Source organism: Canis lupus, chromosome 8, assembly GCF_048164855.1.
Source record: "Canis lupus baileyi chromosome 8, mCanLup2.hap1, whole genome shotgun sequence".
NCBI classification, from domain to species: Eukaryota; Metazoa; Chordata; class Mammalia; order Carnivora; family Canidae; genus Canis; species Canis lupus.
The window spans coordinates 53861007-53886895 of record NC_132845.1 but is presented as its reverse complement, the minus strand read 5'-3'; the positions used below and the strand labels follow the sequence as shown (position 1 = coordinate 53886895).

The 25889-nt window shown below is 38.1% G+C and overlaps 1 protein-coding gene across 10 annotated transcripts in view; it reads right to left on the bottom strand.

Moving 5' to 3' along the window:
- Positions 1-25889, bottom strand: part of LOC140638547 (phospholipid-transporting ATPase ABCA3-like) — a 195415-nt gene that overhangs the window by 105008 nt on the left and 64518 nt on the right. For all 10 annotated transcript variants that reach the window (XR_012035576.1, XR_012035575.1, XM_072836115.1 and 7 more), the window contains 2 exons: positions 21662-21779; positions 7869-8023 (listed from right to left, as the gene is read on the bottom strand). Coding sequence is in view for 8 of the 10 variants with exons in the window: in XM_072836115.1 (XP_072692216.1) it covers positions 7869-8023; positions 21662-21779 (273 nt within the window). In the remaining 2 variants the exon portion in view is untranslated. The remainder of the gene's footprint in view (positions 1-7868; positions 8024-21661; positions 21780-25889) is intronic.

Genomic DNA, 25889 nt, shown 5'->3' with positions numbered 1-25889 from the left:
AGTTTCTGCTAGAGGACTGAGAAAGGAATTTTCAGGAACTAGAAAATACTGGAGAGATAACAGAAGAGAGGAGCAGGAAAGTATGACTGTAAAGTTATTTATGAACTCATGTTTACCCCATCATTTATATATATGGATCTAATCCTAATTAGCATACCAAACTTTAAGAATTATGCTAATTAGTAAACCTCTACCCATATGTGAATTACTGAGTAACATACAAGGGAGAGCCTGGAATATCACTGCAAAGACTTTGAAGCTGACACTAAAACCATAGTCCACAGATAAATAAGATGAAGTCTCATGATTTACTTTTGAAAACATCCAGGATAAAAACAAAAATTAGCTGGCACACAAAGAATCACAAAAATCTCAACTCACTTAGGAAAAGACAATCAGCAGATATCAATGTCAGGATGGCACAGATGCTGGAATTAAACTAGAAAGTATCAACAAAATAAAGAAGAAGTTAGTGAAAATCTTAAAACTAAAAAATTTCAATAACCAAAATAAAAGGCTCATTAGATAATAGAATAGAAATTATAGAGTAAAGGGTCAGTGAACTTGAAGGTTGATCAATAAAAATTATCCGGATTCAGACCTGAGATTTATAGAGAGAACAGCCAGAAAGCTACAGAGAGAAGGGCTGTCGCTTCTAGCAAGGTAGGAAGACAGAAAAAAATAAAGAATTAAGTGAGAGAGGGGCACCGTGAGGAGCCGGGCTAAAGCTGAGCGGCAAAAGTCTCTGGGACAGGAAAGCCCAGCCCTGGAGAAGCCAGGACTTTAAGAATCTGCACCAATTCTTCCCCGATGGAAAAGCACTTAGCAGGGAAGTCGAGCAGAACTGCAGGAGGAGCTGTGGAGCCTCCAGGTTCCCGGAGTCCCTAATAGAGGAAGTGCACCTGGGAGAGAGCATACCACAAACTGTGGGTCAATCTCAGTAGAGGTTTGGCACACGCACCTGGCGGGGCACCTGGGAGAAGCCAGTTGGTCAGGCATGTGGCTCCGTACAGAGGTGTCTGCACCCTGCTGCCCTTGGTGCCGAGGCCCTGGGAGCACAATTCCAGCAGCACAGGGCCCTGGATCCCAGGGCGCCAGGGAACACAGCCCATGATCCTGCACTCCCCCCGGGACACGTGGTAGCAGGGAGGGCACAGGACAGCAAGGACTCTCCTGCCACCGGGTGCCCCCAAGCTGTGCAGATCAGTGCCCCCGTGCCACCCCTGCCCCAGTCCAGGAGCATCTAGGGGAGCTGGAGCTGGAGGCCTGGCCAAGCTGGAGGCCTGGCCGCCACCAGTGTTGTCCCTCCTTGTTTCACGGTGTGCCTGGGAGAGGCGGGGTCACCAGGGAGCAGGGGTCTCACAGGATAAACAGCTCCCACTGAGCCTGGCACCCTGCGGCAGGTGATGGTGCAGGCATCTCCCCCAGGTACACACACCTGAGAATCAGCACAACAGACCCCTCCCTCAAAAGAACAGCTGGAATAACGGGGGAAGAGCAAAATCTTGACCAAGCAGCGCTGGAAAGCTCCAGGGGAAGTTGAGGGATTTATAGTATATAGAACTAGAGGATACCCCTCCTTCTACCCCCCCCCTTTTCCATTACAATTCGTTTTTATATCAGAATAAAAGTTTCCAACTTTTCTCTCTTTTCCCACCTTAACTACAATATTTTTACCACCTCTTCATTTCTAAGTTTTTTTGTTTTTCAGTTTCATATTTCTACAATTACATGTCTTAGATATATTTTCCACTTCCAGATTCCCTTCAACATATTCAACTTAATTTTGGGAGATATAAAAGATATATTTTTTTAAATTTTGTTTTCTCTGCCTCACTTTGTTCTACAATGGTGTAAATTAATACCTTCTAAAACATGACCAGCATATACTCAGAACCGAGTGCTACACTGTGCTGATTCATTGTGTGAGATTATATTCTCTCTTCATTCCCATTCTATCCCCCTCTTTTATCTCATTTATGTTTTTGTGGTCAATGTTGGGGATCTCTATAAGTATTCTGGTTTATGTAAATTTGGGACTGAGCATCTTCTAACATACAGAACTTAATATACTCAGAACCAAGAGGATCACCCTCTAGGACCCCTCAGGTAGACTACATTCTTCCTCCACTACAACTTCATCACCACTACCATCTCCCAGTTCCCCCTCCCCCCTTTTTTTCTTTTTTCTTTTTAAAAAAGATTTTATTTATTTATTCATGAGACACACACACACACACACACACACACACACACATACACAGAGGCAGAGACACAGGCAGAGGGCAAAGCAGGCTCCATGCAGGGACCCGATCCTGGGTCTCCAGGATCATGCCCTGGGCTGAAGGCGGTGCTAAACCGCTGAGCCACCTGGGCTGCCCTTTTTTCCTCTTTACTTTTGCTTTTTTCTATCTTTTTTCTCTTTTTTGGGATTCTTGGCCTTTTATTTTTTTTACTAAAATAGGTTAGAGATAGAATTTAGGATAACAATTATAAAGTACTAGCTGGGCTTCAAAAAAGCATAAAAGACACTGGAGAATATCTTAGTGCAGAAATGAGATGTAATCAGGCCGAAATTAAAAATAGTCTAATTGAAATGCAATCTAAATTGGATGCTCTAACAGCGAGGGTAAATGAGGCAGAAGAGAGACTAGTGACATAGAAGACAAGTCTATGGAAAGGAAAGAGGGAATGAGACAAAAACAAATAATAGCCCATGAGGAGAGCCTTTGAGAAACCAGTGATGCCATGAAAAGAATACATGTCAGAATTATTGGAGTGCCTAAGGATGAAGAGATAGAGAGAGAGAGTAAGAGAGAGAGAGTGCACACTGGAAGGTGTACTTGAGCAAATTATAGCTGTATTTCTCTAACCTGGGGAAGGAAATAGGCATTCATATCCAAGAGGTAGAGAAGACCCCTCCCAAAATTGATAAAAATAGATGAACAACCTGACATATAATAAAAAAGCTTACAAATTTCAGAGATAAATAGAAAATCCTGAAAGCAGCTTGAGACAAGAGATTCCTAACATATAGAGGGAAAATATTGGATTGACTGGAGACCTCTCCACATATATCTGGCAGGCCAGAAAGTGGCTGGCAAGATATATTCAGGGTACTAAATGAGAAAAATATGCAGGCAAGAATACTTTATCCAGCAAGGCTGTCATTCAGAATGGAAGGAGAGAGAAAGAGCTTCCAAGACAGAAACTGAAAGAGTATGTGATCACTAAGCCAGCCCTGTAAGAAATATTAAGGGGAGAGGGAGTCCGAGAGTAACATAGACCAGAAAGAAACAGAGACAATATACAGAAACAGGGATTTTACAGGTAATACAATGGCACTAAATTCATACCTTTCAATAATTACTCTGAAAGTAAATGGGCTAAATGCTCCAATCAAAAGACACAAGGTATCAGATTGGACAAAAAAGCAAGACCTATCCATATGCTGTCTACAAGAGACTCATTTCAGACCTCAAGACACCTCCAGACTGAAAATGACAGGGTAGAGAGCCATTTACCATGCGAATGGACCTCAAAAGGAAGCTAGGGTAGCAATCCTCATATTAGAAAAATTAGATCTTAAACCAAAGAGTACAGTAAGAGATCATACTATCATACTTAAATGGTCTAGCCAACAAGAAGATCTAACAGATATAAATATTTACGCTCCTAATTTGGGAACAGCCAATTATATCAACCAATTAATACCTAAGTAAAGAAACTCATAGGTAATAATACATTAATGGTAGGGGATTTCAATACCCCACTCACAGCAATGGACAGACTATCTAAGCAGAAGATCAAAGAATGAATGACACACTGGACCAGATGGACTTCACAGATATATTCAGAACATTCCATCCTAAAGCAACAGAATATATATTCTTCTCGAGTGCACATGGAACTTTCTCCAGAAAAGATCATGTAGTAGGTCACAAATCAGATCTCAACTGATACCAAAAGATTGGGATTATTCCCTGTATATTTTCAGACTACAATGCCCCTCCCTCTGCTCATACTTGTGCTCTCTCTCTGAAATAAATAAATAAAATCTTAAAAAATAAAACACAGAAACAAAAATGAATAGAATGGGAATGAAGAATAGAAAAATATATGACTATAGTAGGATATTTTAGAAATACTCTTCACTTAGTAATAGAACTATTAGACAGGCATCAGCAACTATACAGAAAACTAAATCAGATCAAGTTACTGAACTAATTGATGTTTACAGAAAGTTCCAACCAAACAGTAGAAAACATATTCTTCTCAAGTGCATATGGAATAGTAACCAAGATAAACCATATCCTCAGTCATAAAACCTCAGCAATTTTAAAACATTTATAATTACACAAAATATGATCTCTGACCAAAATAGAGCTAAGCATAACAGAAAGCAAGCAAGACACCTTTCCATCACTTGTACCTTAAGGATCATACTCATAAATGATCTATGAGTCACAGATTAAGTCTCAAGGAATGTAAAAAACATTTTGAACTGAATAAAAATGAAAAATAATAAATTGTATCAAAATCTGTGGGGTGCAACAAAGGAGTGCCTAGAGGAAAAATCATAACAATAAATGCTTATGCTAGAAAGAGAATGCAGATCGTCTTAGAAGCTACATGGGCAAACCAAAAAACAGACTCTTAAATATGTATAAAGAACAAACAGATGGTTACTAGAGTGGGGGCGAGTGGGAGATATGGCTGAAACAGGTGAAGGAGATTAAGAATACACATATTGTGATGAGCACTACCCTACCATACAGAATTGTTGAATCACTATATTATACACTTGAAACCAATAGAAAACTGTATTTTTAACTATACCAGAACTAAAATAAAATTTAAAAAACAAAGAAAGGCACTTCCTCATACTAATAAATGGTATTTGCAAAAAAAATTTTAATGGTGAAAATAGAATGCTATACCCCAAGATAAGAAACAAGTCAAGGATGCCCACAACATCATGCTGTTACTAGCCAGTGTGGCATGAAGTAAATAAATAAATAAATAAATAAATAAATAAATAAATAAATAAATAGCAAATATTGGCACAAAGACCCTATACCTATTCTCCTATGATATGATTGTCTACCCACAAAACCAAGGAATCTACAAAAAAACACTCCTAAACCCATTAAGTGAGCTCAGTAAGGTCAAAGAATAAGCGGTCAACATATAAATATCAATCATTTTTCCACGTACAAAAAATGAACAACTGGAAATCAAAAAGCTTTTTAAAGCCCCCCAAAATGAAATTATAAGACTTATATATTGAAAACTAAAAATGGTGATTATATCAAACAATTTAATAGAGATATCATGATCAAGGATTTGAAATCTCTCAACATGATAACAATGTTGACTTTCTCCAAAGTGCTATACAGATTTAATGTAATATCAATCAAAATCACAGTAGAACTTTTGTAGACACATAAGAGATAATACGCAAATTTATTTGGAAGAGCCAAACAGCTATAATAGCTAAAACACTTGAAAAAGAATATAGTTGGATGAGCAATTGCACTGCTGGGGATTTACCCCAAAGATACAGATGCAACGAAATGCCGGGACACCTGCACCCCGATGTTTCTAGCAGCAATGTCCACAATAGCCAAACTGTGGAAGGAGCCTCGGTGTCCATCAAAAGATGAATGGATAAAGAAGATGTGGTTTATGTATACAATGGAATATTACTCAGCATTAGAAACGACAAATACCCACCATTTGCTTCAACGTGGATGGAACTGGAGGGTATTATGCTGAGTGAAGTAAGTCAATCGGAGAAGGACAAACAGTGTATGTTCTCATTCATTTGGGGAATATAATAGTGAAAGGGAATATAAGGGAAGGGAGAAGAAATGTGTGGGAAATATCAGAAAGGGAGACAGAACATAAAGACTCCTAGCTCTAGGAAACGAACTAGGGGTGGTGGAAGGGGAGGAGGGCGGGGGGTGGGGGTGACTGGGTGGCGGGCACTGACGGGGGGGACTTGACGGGATGAGTACTGGGTGTTATTCTGTATGTTGGCAAATTGAACAGCAATAAAAAATAAATTTATTATTAAAAAATTAAGTGTATAGACTGTTACAGGTCATTAGCATATTTGAAGCTTACTAAATGTGCAAAATGCTAATTGCATGGGGCCAATACCATGTAGCCATATTAATAGCCAGATGCTATGATTAAAAAATTAAAAAATTAAAAAAAGTAAAAGAATATAGTTGGATGAATAGCACTTTCCTATATTAAACTTACTATAAAGCTATACAAATCAGGGCAGTGTGGATCAATAGCACATAAAAGAAACTCTTGAGTTAATAAAGCCACAGAAATATGACCATTTGATCCTTGACACTGTAAAAAGCAATTCAAAGATGAAAGAACAGTATTTTCAAAAATTGGTTTTAGAACAACTGACCATGTATATGCAAAACAATGAACCTAGATCTACATTTTATAACTTTAAGCAAGTGGACCGCAGATGGACCATAGATCTGAGTATAACATAAAACTACAAAAATTTAGGAGAAAATACAGAATAAATCTTCATGCCTTGGGGTTAGGCACAGAGTTCTAGAAAAGATGGCAAAGGCAGGATCCTTTAAGAAAAATGTGATAAAAAATGTGATAGACTGGATTTCAGTATTAAAAACTTTTGGTCTATAAAAAGCATTGCCAAGAAAATGAAAAGACAAACTACAGAAATAGGAAAAATATTTGCAAAGCACATAGCCAACCAAGGATATATATCCAGAATATACAAAGAACTCTCCAAAATTTAATAACAAAATGAAAAATCATATTTTAAGAATGGACAAAGGGCCTGAACAAATATTTCATCAAAGAGGGTATAAAAATAGGAAATAAGTACATGAAAGATGTTCAACACCATTAGCCATTCATGAAATTCAAATTAAAACCAGGATTATATACAAATACATATCTATTAGAATGGTTAGAATGTTAAGAAGGGATGCCTGTGTTGCTCAGTTGGTTAACCATCTAACTCTTGATTTCAGCTCAGATCATGATCTCAGGGTCATGAGACTGAGCTACATGTCAAGCTCCACACTGAGTATGGAGTCTGCTTGAGATTCTCTCCCTCTCCATCTGCCCCTCTCCCTGCTTTTGCTCTCTCACCCTTAAAAAAATGTTAAAAAATATTACAATACCAAATTCTGGCAAGGATATGGAGCAACTGGAATTCTCGGCCATATAGATGGCTGGTGGGGGTTCAAAATGGTACAGTCACTCTAGAAAGAAGTTTGGAAGTTACTTATAAACACTTATAATATAGTACAGTAATCTCGTTATGAGAGAAATGAAAAATTATATTTATACACAAAAAACTCTACCTGAAATTCAGAACAGCTTTCATACTCATACTGTAAACAACCCAAATATCCTTTAATTGGTGTACTATATTACATCTAAACATGAAGTATGGGTGTTATTCTATATGTTGGCAAATTGAACACCAATAAAAAATGAATTTATTAAAAAAATAAACATGAAGTACTACTTAGCAATTAAAAGAAACATACTACTAATCATACATTAGTATGGATAGATCTCAAAGGCATTATGCTCTGTGTCAGTAGCTAATTTTTTAAGGTTACATAATATAGGATTCTATTTACGATGGTATTCTCAATAAGACATTAGTGATTAAGGATAGACCAGTGATTACCAGGGTGGGAATAGGGATGACTTACAAAGGAATAGCACAAGGGAGTGTTTTGGGGTGATGAAACTACTCTGTGGTGCAAGTCGAATGTGTTAAATTTCATATATCTATATATCAAAAGAAAAAAATAAATTTACTGTATAGTTTAAAAATATTTTTGACTCACCACAGAGTAGAAAAATAGGTGTTCTGAGATTGTCATGTCATTAAATAACAAGTCTTGCTGTGGGCAGAAGCCCAGATTTTTTCGAATCTCCATTATGTTCTTTGAGATGTCAAATCCATGAATATAGACCTCTTCTCTGGTAGGAGGGTAACGACCTACAAGTAATCAGAAGACATAAAAGAAGCTGAGCTTTGGTGAGAGAGCATGATAAGATAATGCAAATTACTATCTTAAATCCAGCCTGCTTATGGATTACTCAAAAGAATTAGCACTATCTCCTACAGTATACTTATCTTGATGAGCACTAAGTAATATATGGAATTGCTAAGTCACTATATTGTACAGCTGAAACTGATATAACACTGTATGTTAACTACACTGGAATTAAGATTAAAAAAGGAGTGCCCTGGGGCACCTGTGTGGCTCAGTGGTTGAGCGTCTGCCTTTGGCTCAGGTCATGATCCCAGGGTCCTGAGCCTGCTTCTCCATCTGCCTATGTCTCTGCCTCTTTGTCTCTCGTGAATGAATGAATGAATGAATGAACAAACAAGTATCTAATAAAAATAAAAAAGGAATACACTTTTTGTGATGAGCACTGAGTGATTATAGAGTTGCTGAATTATTATTACCTAGAAAAACTGTCTTTCAAAAATGAAGGATCGACCAGACAAACAAAAGTTGAGAGAGTTCATTACTAAGAGAACTCCATTAACAAGAGATGTTAGAGTTCTTCAAGGTGAAACATAAGGATGCTAAATGGTAACATGAAAGCATATTAAAGTATATAACTCATGGCAAAGGTAAATACATAGACAAATACAGAATAATGTAATACTTTGGTGAGTATATAGTACATGTAATAGTAGTGAGTAAATCACTCTTAATTTTAGTATAAAATTAAAAGACAAAAGTATTAAAATACTATAAGTATAAAAATGTTGATCAACATACAACATAAAAAGATGTAAATTGTGACATTAATATAAAATGTGTTTATGTGGAAAAAATAATATTATAGAGTTCTATTTTTAATTGAAGGTCATTGTTTTCAGTTTAAATAGAATATTATAACTATAAAATATTTTATATAAGTTCCACAAGGTAAACATAAAGGAAATACATAATAAACACAAAAGACAAAGAAAAGTGAATCAAAGCCTGTAAACAGATATAATATATATAACATATATACTATATGTAATATGAATATATGATATATAAATATTTTATATATATATGTAAAAAAGAAAAGTAGATGGCAAAAGAAGTGTAAGAAAGACAATTTTCAAAATGACAGCGGTAGGCCCTTCTCTATCAATAATGACTTTAAATGAAAAGACCTAAAAAAAAAATAGAGTGGCTGAATGGATTAACTAATAATACCTAACTATACGTTCTTTACAAGGAACTTTAGATTTAAGGACACAAAGAGGCAGAAGTGAAGGCATGAAAAAAGATATTCAATGTAAATGGTAACCAAAGAGAGCAGGGGTGGCTATACTTCTATCAGACAAAATAGACTTTAAATATCTCATGAGAGAGAGAGAAAATTATTATATAATGATTATATCATATAACAAAAAATTAAAGTTACAGAAAGATATAACAATTATAAATATATGTGCCCAACATCAGAGCACCTGCCTACATATATAAAGCAAACCCTAGCAGAACTACAGGGAAGAATACATAACAATATTATATTACATGGAGATTCAATATCACATTTTCAATAATGGATAGAACATCTAGACAGATTATCAACAACAAAACAGCAGAACTGAACAATACTTGAGACAAAATGGACCTAATAAGTATTCCACCTAGCAGCAGAAAATATACATTCTTTTCAAGTGCACATAAAATATTCTCTAGGATATATCATGTTAGGTCACAAAGTTAAGTCATCATAAATTTAAGATTGAAATGATATTAAGTATCTTTTCAAATCACAATGGAAGGAAACTAAAAGCAAAAGAATGACAATTTAAAAACTCATAAATGTGGAAATTAAAGATCACATTCCTGAAAAACTAATGGTTTTAAGAAGGAAGAAAAAGGGAAATTAGAAAATATTTTGAGGAGCACCTGAGTGGCTCAGTCAGTTAAGCATCTGCCTTTGGCTCAGCTCGTGATCCCAGGGTCCTGGGATTGAGCCCCATGTGGGGCTCTCTGCTCAGCAGGAAGCCTGCTTCTCCCTCTCCCTCTGCTCCTTCCCCTATTTGTGCTTTCTCTCTCTCTCTGTCAAATAGATAAATAAAACATTAATTAAAAATCTTTGTGTATGGTGTAAGAGAATGGTCTAGTTTCATTCTGCACATGGCTGTCCAATTTTCCCAGCACCATTTATTGAAGAGATTGTCCTTTTTCCAGTGGATAGTCTTTCCTGTTTGTTGACTATTAGTTGACCAGAGAGTTGAGAGCCCATTTCTAGGTTCTCTATTCTGTTCACCATACACAAAGATAAATTCAAAATGGATGAAAGATCTAAATGTGAAACAAGAATCCATCAAAATCCTAGAGGAGAACACAGGCAACACCCTTTTTGAACTTGGCCACAGCAACTTCTTGCAAGATACATCTGTGAAGGCAAGGGAAACAAAAGCAAAAATTAACTATTGGGACTTAAGATAAAAAGCTTCTGCACAGCAAAAGAAACAGTCAACAAAACTAAAAGCCCACAGAATGGGAGAAGATATTTGCACATGACATATCAGACAAAGGGCTAGTATCCAAGACTTATAAAGAACTTATTAAACTCAACACCAAAGAAACAAACAATCCAATCATGAAATGGGCAAAAGACATGAAGAGAAATTTCACCAAAGAAGACATACACATGGCCAAGAAGCACATGAGAAAATGCTCCGCATCACTTGCCATCAGGGAAATACAAACCAAAACCACAATGAGATGCTACCTCACACAGGTGAGAATGGTGAAAATTAACAAGACAGGAAACAACAAATGTTGGAGAGGATGTGGAGAAAGGGGAACCCTCTTGCACTGTTGGTAGGAATGTGAACTGGTACAGCCGCTCTGGAAAACTGTGTGGAGGTTCCTCAAAGAGTTAGAAACAGAGCTACCCTTCGACCCAGCAATTGCACTGCTGGGGATTTACGCCAAAGATACAGATGCAGTGAAAGACTGAGACACCTGCACCCAATGTTTATAGCAGCAATGTCCACAATAGCCAAACTGTGGAAGGAGACTCAATGTCCATCGACAGAGGAATGGATAAAGAAGATGTGGTTTATGTATACAATGGAATATTCCCTCAGCCATTAGAAACAACAAATATCCACCATTTGCTTCGACGTGGATGGAACTGAAGGGTATTATGCTGAGTGAAGTAAGTCAATCGGAGGAGGACAATCATTATATGGTTTCACTCATACGAGGAATACAAAAAATAGCGAAAGGGATTATAAGGGAAAGGAAAGAAAATGAGTGGAAAAAGTCAGAGAGGGTGACAAAACATGAGACTCCTAACTCTGGGAAACGAACAAGGGGTAGTGGAAAGGAGGTGGGCGGGGGTAACTCGGTGACAGGCACTGAGGGGGGCACTTGATGGGATGGGCACTGGGTGTTATACTATATGTTGGCAAATCTAACTCCAATAAAAATATATATAAAAAATTTTTAAAAATATTTGAGACAAATGAAAATGAAAATGAGACTAGAAAAATAGAGATTAAAAAAGAAATAGGAAAAAAATCACTGAAAGTAAGTTTGGTTTTCAAAGACAAATATAATTGACAAACCTAAACTAGAATAAAAAAAGTGAGAAGAGTCAAAGTCAGAAAAGACATTACAACTGATGTCACAAAAATAAAAAAGTTCATAAGAAACTACTCTGAACAATTACATGCTAACAAATTGGATAAAATTGCATGTTTCTAGGAATTTACTCATTTCTTCTGGGTTATGAAATTTTCTAATATACAGTTGTTCACAGTATTTTCTTTAATTTTTTTTTAAATTTTTATTTATTTGTGATAGTCACAGAGAGAGAGAGAATGAGGCAGAGACACAGGCAGAGGAGAAGCAGGCTCCATGCACCGGGAGCCCGACGTGGGATTCGATCCCGGGTCTCCAGGATCGCGCCCTGGGCCAAAGGCAGGCGCCAGACCGCTGCGCCACCCAGGGATCCCCACAGTATTTTCTTATGACCCCTTTGTTTCTGTGGCATAGGCTGTAACATTCCAGCTCTCATTTTTATTTTAATTATTTGAATTTTTTCAATTTTGTTGATATTTAAAAAAACCAACTCCTAAGTCTTATTTTTTCATTCTCTACTTTATCTTCACTGTAATCTTTATTATATTCTTCCTCCCACTATCTTTGGGTTTAGTTTGTTAGCCATTTTCTAGTTTCTTAAAGTATACCGTTAGGTTGTTAATATCAGAGTTTTCTTTTTTAATGTGAGTGTACACAATGATAGAATTCTATCTTTGCACTGCTTTTTAAAGTTTGTATGTTTTTTTAAAAAGTTGTTATTTATTTATTTATTCATGAGATACACACAGAGAGAGGCAGAGACATAGGCAAAGGGAGAAGCAAGCTCCTTGTGGGGAGCCTGATGCGAGACTTGATCTCGGGACCCTGGGATCATGCCCTGAGCTGAAGGCAATGCTCAACCATTGAGCCACCCAGGTGTCCCAAGATTTGTATGTTTCCATTTTAAATTTTCTCAAGATACTTTCTAATTTGTGATTCCTCCTTCGACACATTGGTTACTTAAGGGTGTGTTGTTTAATTTCCACATATTTGTGCATTTTCCAGTTTTCCTTCTCCTCTTGACTTCTAGTTTCATTCTATTGTAACTTGGAAAGGATACTTTCTATAATTTCATTCTTTTAAAACTTGTTAAGGTTTGTTTTTTGAACAAACGTGATCTATCCTGGAGGAGGTACCATGTCTTCTTCTTCTTCTTCTTTTTTTTAAAGATTTTATTTATTTATTCATGAGAGACACACACACACAGAGAGGGAGGCAGAGACACAGGCAGAGGGAGAAGCAGGCTCCATGCAGGGAGCCTAATGTGGTACTCGATCCCGGGACTCCAGGATCACGCCCCAGGCTGAAGGCGGTGCTAAACTGCTGAGCCACCCAGGGATCCCCCTTTACCATGTCTTCTTAAGAATGCAAATTCTGCTGTTATTGAGTTTAGTACATGTCTGTCAGGTCCAATTGTTGTTAAAGATCTCTATTTCCTTAAAGAGTTTTTGTCAAGTTGTATCCATTATTCAAAGTGGAGTATTAAAGTCTCCTACTATTATTGTGCTACTGTCTATTTCTCTCTTTATTTATCCAATATTTGCTTCATTTTTTAAGAACTCTGATATTTGGTAATAAACATTTATACTTTTATATTTGCTTGTTGAGTTGATATCTTTTTTCCCCTTTGCAATAGTGTTTGATTTGGTAAGTCATTTAGGCTCTCTTCGCTTTTCTTCACGCTTTTAAAAAAGATTTATTTATTTGATAGAGAGAGAGTGTGCACACAAGGGGAGGTGCAGAGGGAGAATCAGACTGACTCCCCACTGAGCCGGGAGCCTGATGTGGGGCTCAGTCCCAGGACCCTGTGATCATGACCTGAGCTGAAGGCAGACACTTAACTGAGCCACCCAGGTGCACTGGCTTTTCTTCATTCTTTTTTCTTTTCACTCTTATAACTTGATAATTGCAAATAACCTATCTTCAAGTTTGCTAATTCATTTTCCTGTCTGATCAGCTCTGCTGTTGAAACCCTCTAATAAAATTTTTCAAGTTAGTTATTATATTTTTCATATTCAGAATTTGTTTAGGTTTTTAAAAAATTACTTGTACCTCTGTTAGTATTTTTTTTCTGTTACTATGTTAATGATTCATCATTTTCCTTTTTTTTTGTTTTATATGCATTCCCTTTTAAATCACTGAACATCTTAAAATGACTTTTTGTCAGGTAATTCAGAGATTTGTTTTTCTTAAGGGCCACATTCTGGGGCTTTATTTTGTTCTTTTGATTAGGGCAGGCTTCTTTGTTTCTTTGGTTGTTTTTTTTTTTTTTTTTTGTATGCCTTGTTATGTTTTGTTGAGATTTGGGCATTTAAAAAAACAGACATCTCTCATAGTCTTTATGGACTAGCTTCATGCATGGGAAGTCCTTCACCAAAAACATTTTGAGATGAGTCTTTGGGGGTCGTGCAGATTCTCTCATTCTATTATATATGGCTGCTTTACACTACCCTAATTTCCTCAGGCAGCTTGGAGATCATGTTTCTTTTGTAGTTTCTCTGCCTGTATCCTTGGCACCTGAATGGGGAACTGCAGATTTCCTGCTGCTTTAAAATACTCTAAGATGCTACAGCATTTGCCTCTGTGCTTTTTTTAATAAATTAATTTTGTATTGGTGTTCAATTTACCAACATACAGAAGAACACCCAGTGCTCATCCCATCAAGTGTCCCCCTCAGTGCCCATCACCCATTCACCCCCACCCCGCGCCCTCCTCCCATTCCACCACCCCTAGTTCGTTTCCCAGAGTTAGGAGTCTTTATGTTCTGTCTCCCTTACTGATATTTCCCACACATTTCTTCTCCCTTCCCTTATATTCCCTTTCACTATTATTTATATTCCCCAAATGAATGAGAACATATAATGTTTGTCCTTCTCCGATTGACTTACTTCACTCAGCATAATACCCTCCAGTTCCATCCATGTTGAAGCAAATGGTGGGTATTTGTCATTTCTAATTGCTGAGTAATATTCCATTGTATACATAAACTACATCTTCTTTATCCATTCATCTTTTGATGGACACCGAGGTTCCTTCCACAGTTTGGCTATTGTGGACATTGCTGCTATAAACATCGGGGTGCAGGAGTCCGGCGTTTCATTGCATCTGAATCTTTGGGGTAAATCCCCAGCAGTGCAATTGCTGGGTCGTAGGGCAGGTCTATTTTTAACTCTTTGAGGAACCTCCACACAGTTTTCCAGAGTGGCTGCACCAGTTCACATTCCCACCAACAGTGTAAGAGGGTTCCCTTTTCTCTGCATCCTCTCCAACATTTGTGGTTTCCTGCCTTGTTAATTTTCCCCATTCTCACTGGTGTGAGGTGGTATCTCATTGTGGTTTTGATTTGTATTTCCCTGATGGCAAGTGATGCAGAGCATTTTCTCATGTGCATGTTGGCCATGTCTATGTCTTCCTCTGTGAGATTTCTCTTCATGTCTTTTGCCCATTTCATGATTGGATTGTTTGTTTCTTTGGTGTTGAGTTTAAGAAGTGCTTTATAGATCTTGGAAACTAGCCCTTTATCTGATACGTCATTTGCAAGTATCTTCTCCCATTCTGTAGGTTGTCTTTTAGTTTTCTTGACTGTATCCTTTGCTGTGCAAAAGCTTCTTATCTTGATGAAGTCCCAATAGTTAATTTTTGCTTTTGTTTCTTTTGCCTTCATGGATGTATCTTGCAAGAAATTACTGTGGCCAATTTCAAAAAGGGTGTTGCCTGTGTTCTCCTCTAGGATTTTGATGGAATCTTGTCTCACATTTAGACCTTTCATCCATTTTGAGTTTACCTTTGTGTATGGTGAAAGAGAGTGGTCTAGTTTCATTCGTCTGCATGTGGATGTCCAATTTTCCCAGCACCATTTATTGAAGAGACTGTCTTTCTTCCAATGGATAGTCTTTCCTCCTTTATCGAATATTAGTTGACCATAAAGTTCAGGGTCCACTTCTGGGTTCTCTATTCTGTTCCATTGATCTATGTGTCTGTTTTTGTGCCAGTACCACACTGTCTTGATGACCACAGCTTTATAGTACAACCTGAAATCTGGCATTGTGATGCTCCCAGATATGGTTTTCTTTTTTAAAATTCCCCTGGCTATTCGGGGTCTTTTCTGATTCCACACAAATCTTAAAATAATTTGTTCTAACTCTCTGAAGAAAGTCCATGGTATTTTGATAGGGATTGCATTAAACGTATAAATTGCCCTGGGTAACATTGACATTTTCACAATATTAATTCTGCCAATCCAAGAGCATGGAATATTTTTCCATCTCTTTGTGTCTTCCTCAATTTCTTTCAGAAGTGTTCTATAGTTTTTAGGGTATAGATCCTTTACCTCTTTGGTTAGGTTTATTCCTAGGTATCTTATGCTTTTGGGTGCAATTGTAAATGGGATTGACTCCTTAATTTCTCTTTCTTCAGCCTCATTGTTAGTGTATAGAAATGCCATTGATTTCTGGGCATTGATTTTGTATCCTGCCACACTACCAAATTGCTGTATGAGTTCTAGCAATCTTGGGGCGGAGGCTTTTGGGTTTTCTATGAGGAGTATCATGTCATCGGCGAAGAGGGAGAGTTTGACTTCTTCTTTGCCTATTTGAATGCCTTTAATGTCTTTTTGTTGCCTGATTGCTGAGGCTAGGACTTCCAATACTATGTTGAATAGCAGTGGTGAGAGTGGACATCCCTGTCTTGTTCCTGATCTTAGGGGAAAGGCTCCCAGTGCTTCCCCACTGAGAATGATATTTGCTGTGGGCTTTTTGTAGATGGCTTTTAAGATGTCGAGGAAAGTTCCCTCTATCCCTACACTCTGAAGAGTTTTGATCAGGAATGGATGCTGTATTTTGTCAAATGCTTTCTCTGCACCTAATGAGAAGATCATATGGTTCTTGATTTTTCTCTTGCTGATATGATGAATCACATTGATTGTTTTACGAGTGTTGAACCAGCCTTGTGTCCCAGGAATAAATCCTACTTGGTCATGGTGAATAATTTTCTTAATGTGCTGTTGGATCCTATTGGCTAGTATCTTGAAAATTTTTGCATCCATGTTCATCAGGGATATTGGTCTGTAATTCTCCTTTTTGGTGGGGTCTTTGTCTGGTTTTGGAATAAAGGTGATGCTGGCCTCATAGAACGAATTTGGAAGTACTCCATCTCTTTCTATCTTTCCAAACAGCTTTAGTAGAATAGGTATGATTTCTTCTTTAAACGTTTGATAGAATTCCCCTGGGAAGCCATCTGGCACTGGACTCTTGTATCTTGGGAGGTTTTTGATGACTGCTTCAATTTCCTCCCTGGTTATTGGCCTGTTCAGGTTTTCTATTTCTTCCTGTTCCAGTTTTGGTAGTTTGTGGCTTTCCAGGAATGCATGCATTTCTTCTAGATTGCCTAATTTATTGGTGTATAGCTGTTCATAATATGTTTTTAAAATTGTTTGTATTACCTTGGAGTTGGTAGTGATCTCACCTTTCTCATTCATGATTTTATTAATTTGAGTCTTCTCTCTCTTCTTTTTAATAAGGTTGCCTAATGGTTTATCTATCTTATTAATTCTTTCAAGGAACAAACTCCTGGTTCTGTTGATCTGTTCCACAGTTCTTCTGGTCTCGATTTCGTTGACTTCTGCTCGAATTTTAATTAACTCTCTTCTTCTGCTGGGTGTAGGGTCCATCTGCTGTTTTTTCTCTAGCTCCTTTAGGTGCAAGGTTAGCTTTTGTATTTGAGTTCTTTCCAGTTTTTGAATGGATGCTTGTATTGCGATGTATTTCCCCCTTAGGACTGCTTTTGCTGCATCCCAAAGATTTTGTATGGTTGTATCTTCATTCTCATTAGTTTCCATGAATCTTTTTAATTCTTCCTTAATTTCCTGGTTGACCCTTTCATCTTTTAGCAGGATTGTCCTTAACCTCCACGTGTTTGAGGTCCTTCCAAACTTCTTGTTGTGATTTAGTTCTAATTTCAAGGTATTATGGTCTGAGCATATGCAGGGGACGATCCCAATCTTTTGGTATCGGTGCAAACCAGATTTGTGACCCAGCATGTGGTCTATTCTGGAGAAAGTTCCATGTGCACTTGAGAAGAATGTGTATTCAGTTGAGTTTGGATGTAAAGTTCTGTAGATATCTGTGAAATCCATCTGGTCCAGTGTATCATTTAAAGCTCTTGTTTCTTTGGAGATGTTGTGCTTAGAAGACCTATCGAGGGTAGAAAGAGCTAGATTGAAGTCACCAAGTATAAGTGTATTATTATCTAAGTATTTCTTCACTTTGGTTATTAATTGGTTTAAATATTTGGCAGCTCCCACATTCGGGGCATATATATTGAGGATTGTTAAGTCCTCTTGTTGGATAGATCCTTTAAGTATGAGATAGTGTCCCTCTTCATCTCTCACTACAGTCTTCGGGGTAAATTTTAGTTTATCTGATATAAGGATGGCTACCCCTGCTTTCTTTTGAGGACCATTTGAATGGTAAATGGTTCTCCAACCTTTTATTTTCAGGCTGTAGGTGTCCTTCTGTCTAAAATGAGTCTCTTGTAGACAGCAAATAGATGGGTCCTGCTTTTTTATCCAGTCTGAAACCCTGAGCCTTTTGATGGGGTCATTAAGCCCGTTCACGTTCAGAGTTACTCTTGAAATATATGAGTTTAGTGTCATCATGATATGTATTCAGGCCTTGTTTTTGTGGATTGTTCCACTGGACTTCTTAAAGGGGAATTTAAGAATCCCCCTTACAATTTCTTGCAGAGCTGGTTTGGAGGTCACATATTCTTTCAGTTCCTGCCTGTCTTGGAAGCTCTTTATCTCTCCTTCCATTTTGAATGAGAGCCTTGCTGGATAAAGTATTCTTGGTTGCATGTTCTTCTCATTTAGGACCCTGAATATATCCTGCCAGCCCTTTCTGGCCTGCCAGGTCTCTGTGGAGAGGTCTGCTGTTACCCTAATACTCCTCCCCATAAAAGTCAGGGATTTCTTGTCTCTTGCTGCTTTAAGGATCTTCTCTTTATCTTTGGAATTTGCAAGCTTTATGCTTTTTTCTAGAGCCACCAGTAGCTGTATACTAGTGCTTCTGAATTGGCTTTCTGACATTGAATTGTAATCCAGATTTTGTAACTCTGTGGGAGAGAGGACTGTTTCTGATTCTTTCTTTTGAGGTGAGGTTTTCCTTCTAGTCATTTTGCTCAGTGCAGAGTGGCCAAAAACAAGTTGTATTGGGAAAAGGAGAAAAAAAGAGAGAAAGAAGGAAAGAAAAGAGAAAAAGAAAAAAGAGAAAAGGAAGAAAAATAGGAAAAAAGAAGAAAAAGAAAGAAAAAGAAAGAAAGGGGAAAAAAGCGTGGGGGAAGCAATCAGAAATCGAATAGAAAAAAAAAAATACGGGGGAGTGTCTCCTGATTCTGTGTACTTTAAGTCCCTTGACTTCCCCTGGAACTTGTCCGTCTAGCTGGTCTTCTGGGGGAGGGACCTGTCGTGCTGATTTTTCAGGTGTTAGCACTTGGTGGAGCTGCTCTGCCCCCTGCCTGGTGCAGGGATCAGTGGGGGTTGTTTACCCCGTGAGGCCCCCGGAGGAACAACCCCAGTGGCTGTGGCAGCTCTGGAAACCTGGATTCAGCTCCTGCAGTAACTCCGGAGCTATCTGTCTGCAGGGGCCTGGAGGCTCCGGGGCAGGGCCGCTGATCTGCTCAGCTCCTGGCAGGAGTGTCCTTGCCTCTCCCGGGAGGAGGCCGGATCTTGGGCTGTGTCCCGGTGCCCTGTACACCCGGTCTGCGCTGTTGGATTCGGGCTCCCGGCCGCGCAGCCGCCTCTTCGCGGAGCTGCCGCCTGAGCCCATCCGAGCTGCTCCTGGGTCTAGCCGTGTGCGCTGCAGCCCTTTAGGGAGCTCGGCGCACTCTCCCCTGGACGCAGGTGTCTGTTAGTGTCCCAGGGAGCCTGAGGGCATCCCCGCCCTCCTGGGTCCTGCTCCAACTCCCTGCGAGCCCCTTTCCGCCCGGGAAGGTTGGTGCAGCTCCTGCTTTTCCGGGACAGGGCTCTCCTGTCCTGCGGACACTCGCCCCGGCATCAGCCCGGCTCCTCACGGGGCCCCTCCCCCTTGGATGCCTTTTGTTTCTTTATTTCTTTTTCCCCATCTTCCTACCTTGATAGAAGTGTGAACTCTCCTCACTGTAGCATTCCAGCTCTTCTCTCTTTAAATCTCAGGCCGAATTCGTAGATTTTCAGGATGATTTGAAGGTTATCTAGGTAATTTGGTGGGGACAGGTGATTTGGGGACCCTTCTGCCATCTTGCCCCTCCTCCTGCCTCGGTTTTTCTAGGACTTCCAACCTGGCGTCTATACCATGTTGCCACTTCCATTAGTGCTCCATTAGACAAGACAGAAACCAGTCCTTTGGGCAGCCCCTAGACAAGCCAGAGCATTGCATATAAGTTCTAGTCTTTCCTTTCTGTCCCACGGGAGGAGCTTGGAATTGGGACATTTCCTCCTGATTGTGCCATGCCATGTTTGGGGAAGGGTTGGGGTGAGAAAATGCCATAAACTTCCTACCCTTTTTGGTATTGGCCATGCATTCATTTGCAAGCTGCAACATCCAAAATGACTTTTGGAGTTTTTAAATAAGTATTTTTGTCTGTATATTGTTGCTAACTTAGTGTCTCAGTGGGGATGAAGGCCTGGAGCTTCCAAGTCCACCATATTGCTGAATGTCACTCTTACGTCCTGTTTCTAAGTTGCCTCTATCTTCCTTTAGTCTTATTTAATTGCTGTAGGTCTTTGTGTATTTCCAGAGTTCTGGCAAAATTAGTTCTGACATTTTGTGCTTGTCCTTGTCTATGAAGGGACCAGAACTTGGAACTACAACCTCTGACAATTTGCTCCCAATGGTTGTTTCTGATCTCCATCTTGGTGTATGAATAGGATTTCAATAGGTGGAGAGGTAGTCCAGGCACTCCCATTGAGAGAAAGAGCACATGCAGATGGAAAAGTGCATTGTATGTGTTCTCAGATAACACGCAGAAGATGGGGTGTGTTCCAAGATAATTTATGTAAAGCATATCAACTATACATAATCCATATATTATCATGAACTTAATAACTCAAATCATAATCTTGTGATACTACCTAGGTAGTCATATTGCTTAGAAGGCTTTTAACTGAGACTTAAGACAAAATCAGTTCAAATAGATAAAACAGCAGATAATGTGGGTAGTATCTACCTTCCTGAGCTAGTTTGGGCATTATTTCAGTTTCAAAGGAGAAGCTATTATATCACAACTACTAAGCTCAGCTCTGCTCCAGCCTTGAGAACTTATGCTAACCTCACACACAACTAGGGATTCACTATCCTAATTGTCCCTAGTATTCCTTGTCCATTCTTCATTTCTGGTGAATGCAGTGTGTCTAATATATAAACCTACATAAAATATTCTTCCATGGCTTCTCATTGCAGTCAGCATAAATTCTAATCTTCATAGGATGGTTTCCCCCAAACCTTTCATGATTTGACCTTTTGAAGATTCCTCTAGTTTTATCTTTTGCTATTATTCAAATTCCACCTCTGATCTAGTCAGTTCCCTGCTTTCAAGTCTCCTAGTCTTTGCTTATAATCCATTCGCAGGCCTTCATACATCCTATTTGTCTCAGATTTGATGACACGGTCCTTTTTCTCACCCTCAAAATAGGTTATGTGCCATTCTCTTAGTTGAATAGCACCCCACACATAACATCTCCTTTCCGACTTATGATGTTAAGTTTCAAGTTTCTTTTCTATATCTCCACCAGTATACAAAATTGAGTGTAACAATGCTGTAATCACCACTGTATTACCAATTCCTATGAAAAAATTATATAAATATTTTTACTGAATAAATGAATGTATTACATTACTAAGAGCACTCTGGTTGTAAATAGTTAAAGTGTAATAAAAATTGCCACACTGAAACGACAATACACACAATATCACAAGGTGCTGATTGGTTTGAAGTATTAGAAGGAAGCTGACTTCTGCTGTAAACAGCTGAATACATACCTGTGAGAAGAGACAAGATTGTGGTTTTTCCTGCCCCATTTTGCCCTAGAAGAATAGTGATTTGCCCCTTAAATAAATTCAAGGACATGTTGTTTACTACTACTTTGTCACCAAATTCCTGTGAGATAAAAGAAAGAATAACTTGGTATCTATCACCATCATTTATGAAAGACAAAACATTCATATACTCTATCCTTAGAAGAAACAACATTATAAAACAGGTGAAGGTAGGAGGTACAGGTTTCCAGTTATCCAATAACAAGTCATGGGGATGAAAGGTACAGCACAGAGAATATGGTCAATGGTACTGTAATAGCACTGTAGGGTGACAGATAGTAGCTATGCTTGTGGTGGGCACAGTACAACATACAGACTTGTTGAATCACTATGTTGTCCACCTGAAACTAATGTAATGCTATGTGTAAATGATATGTCAACAAAAAAAATTTAAAAAAAGGAGAAACATACTATGTAACTTGTGAAAAAAGATAATGTGAATGAGGAGCAAAATTTGTAGGTGCACTGAGTTTGTACATTAGGCAAAATAGGTGTGAAGACACAGTGGGATCCATATTTGGTAAGGAAAACAGAGACCTCTCTACATTCTATGTATGAAGAGTATAATATAGTAATTATGGGGTTATTTAATTGTGGTAAGAGCTAGAAAATCTCATAAAAGTTGTAATCAATGATCAGAATAATTGATGCTATGATTTTAGCTAGAAGTTTGGTGATTCACAATAACAGGCCTGGTAATTCTTGAGATTCTAAGGAGGAGTTGGAAAAATCAAATATGGCCCATTATATGTTTTTGTATGGCCAATGAACTAAGAATGGTTTTTTATACTCTTCAAGGCTTATTAAAAAAGAAAAAGAATATGAGATAGACACTGTATGTGGCCCATGGAGCCTAAAATATTTATCCAATCTTTTATAGGACATATAAGACAATGCTTCTAAAAGGTTTCTTTTCTTGAATACTCCTACTGCTTCATTCTGAAATTAGAAAGCCCTTGGTTCCCAAGAACTCACCTAGATAAATCTAAAATCTGCTTATGTGTCTGTCTGTAAGTGCCTCCTATTGGCAAATCCTAACTAGAAACCAAATAGAGGAGGGAATTTGAGGGAATATAGTTAATGGGTTTTCTTTTGCAATGCAGGAGAAATCATAGAAAAGTTGGTAGTAATGTTGCCAAACTGACAAGAGAAAATACAGAATAGTACATCTACAAACTATCCCTAGGCATGGGTTTTTCAACAGTAGCACTACTGACACTTTGTTTTGGAGGGGTTTCCTGTGCCTCAGTAGCATGTTTAGCAGCTTCTCTGGCCGCTACCTTCTAGATGCCATTAGCACTCTTCATCTCTCTCTATCTTAGTTGTGACAATTAAAATATCTCCACATGTTGTCAGATGTTCTCTGAGGGGACACAATCAACCCTAGTTGAAAACAACTGCCCTAGAAAACAAATTTTCTCCCATGCTGATAATACTACAATCTGCTTCATCACTATGTCTCCCCAAAGCTATAGCTCTGCATTTTCAAAAGTCTACCAGAAACATAAATTTAAATACTTATAAAAATCTCAAATTCAATATATCTAAAACTCTGCTCATCATCATCCCATGAAAATATGCTTCTCAGCTGTACTCCCTGTTAGAAAATGATTCCAATATTCACTTAGATGTACAAAACAGAAATATACATTTAATCCTGCACTTCTCATTGTTACTAACTACTATATGCAATAAGTCACCAAGTCCAATTAGTTAATTTAGGCCAGGGGTGACCATTCTTTATTCAATAACTATTTACTAAATTATCAGGCATTGTGTTATATGATAGAGTTATATCTAGGAATCAGTTATGCATAGCCCCACCTCAATGAAGCCTTTGTAAAGGAAGTTAAGAAAAAAAGTATAGGAATGTAATAATAATTATAGATTATGATCAACATTATGAATAAAACAAAGAGCCTAAAAAATGAGAGGTGTGATAGTATAACGTGTAAAATAAATGTTTATAATGGACATTAGGTAACTAATGATAGTGATTCCTAAGAGTTGGAAAACAAGGTCGGCCCTACAATTACCCCAGCTTACCTAGATAGTGTCAAAGCCATGGAACAGAGACAGTAACTCAGGCACAGCCAAGCAACCTACTGGAGTTGAAGATAGGGAGCTCAGAGTCTACTGAGGTGAAAGTAACCTGGAGTACTAAAGTGAGACTTCCTAGAGTATTCTGGTAAGAACTGATCAACATAAGCATGCGAGGAAACTACAAAGAACCATTTAAAAGTGAGAGGGAACAGCTGCTGGCATTCATCTAGGGCCAGAAAGGGTGCCTATTCCCTAGCCAGACTAGAAAATTTCAAGATTCATAGGGCATTGGGTAGATTACAAGAAGGGGCTGACTGAATCAATAGTGGAGAATAATTACCTGTGGACTAAGCAATGCAGAAATGAAAGTATCAAACTATTTCAGAGTAACTTAATTCTTCTGAAAACAAAGATCAAGAGTTTTCATAGAAAATAAAAATACCCAGAACCCGAAAAATTTGAAGTAGGAAAATTTGACCTGTAATGAAAATATAAATCAATTAAAATCAGCCCCAAACTGACACACATGTTAAAATAAGCAAACACATTAAAATGATTATTCTAAGTGTATGTCATATTTTGAAAAAGCTATGATATGGAAGATATTTTAAAAACAGCTCATGGCAATGAAAACTGTAATTTCTAAAATGAAAATACACTTGATGAAATATTGACAAATGCAGGTTAGACACTGCAAAAGAAAAAAGTAGTTAAAGATATAGCAGTAGAACAGCAAAGGAAACAGTCAACAAAACTAAAAGGCAACTTACAAAATGGGAGAAGATATTTGCAAATGAAATATCAGGTAAAGGGTAGTATCCAAGATCTATAAAAAACTTATCAAACTCCACACCCAAAAAACAATCCAGTAAAGAAATGGGCAGAAGACACTAAGAGACATTTCTCCAAAGAAGACCTACATATGGCCAACATGCACATGAAAAAATGCTATCACTTGGCATCAAGGAAATACAAATCAAAACCACAATGAAATACCACCTCACACCAGCTAGAATGGCTAAAATTAATAAGACAGGAAAAAACAAATATTGGAGAGGATGTGGAAAAAGGGGAACTTTCTTATATTGTTGGTGTAAGCTGGTACAGCCACTCTGGAAAAGTACTATGGAGGCTCCTCAAGAAGTTAAAAATAGAGCGACCCTATGACTCAGCAATTGCACCACTAGGTATTTACCCCAAAGATACAGATGTAGTGAAATAATGGAACATCTGCACCCCAATGTTCACAGCAGCAATGTCCACAATAGCCAAATTGTGGAAAGAGCCAAGATGTCCATCAACAGACGAATGGACAAAGAAGATATGGTAATATATACAATGGAATGTTACTCAACCATCAGAAAGGATGAACACTTACTATTTAAATTGATGTGGATGGAACTGGAGGGTGCTGAGTGAAGTAAGTCAATCAGAGAAAGACAATTACCATATGATTTGTGGAATATAAGAGACATTGCAGAGGATCATAGGGTAAGGGAGGGAAAACAGAATGGGAAGTCATCAGAGAGGGAGAAAAACCATGGAAGACTCTTTACTATAGGAAACAAATTAAGGGTGGACAGAGGGGAAGTAGGTGGGGGGGTGGGATAATTTGGTGATAGGCATAAGGAGGGCATGTGATGTGATGAGCATTGGGTGTTATATGCCACTAATAAATCACTGCACACTACATCTGAAACTAAGTATTTACTTTATGTCAGCTAACTGAATTTTTAAAAAGATATAGAGGTAGAAACAATTAAAAACAAACAAACAAACAAACAAATAAAGGATAAAGCCTCAGGAAAGATGTTGCTACAGCCATGCCAGAGACCTTATTGCCAGTGGTATTTTCTAGAAAAAAAAATTTTATTTTGGAGAGAGACTGAGCACAGTTCATGAGCTGGGTAGGGGGAGGGCTAGAGGGAGAGAGAGAGAGAATCTTAAGCAGGCTCCATGGAGCCTGACCAGGGGCTCAATCTCACAATTCTGAGATCATGACCTGAGCTGAAACCAAGAGGTGGACACTTAACCGAATGAGCCACCCAGGTGCCCCTTCTCTGGGATTTTTGTAGTTTCCTGTCTTACATTTAAGTCTCCAATGCATTTTGAGTTTATTTTTGTGTAT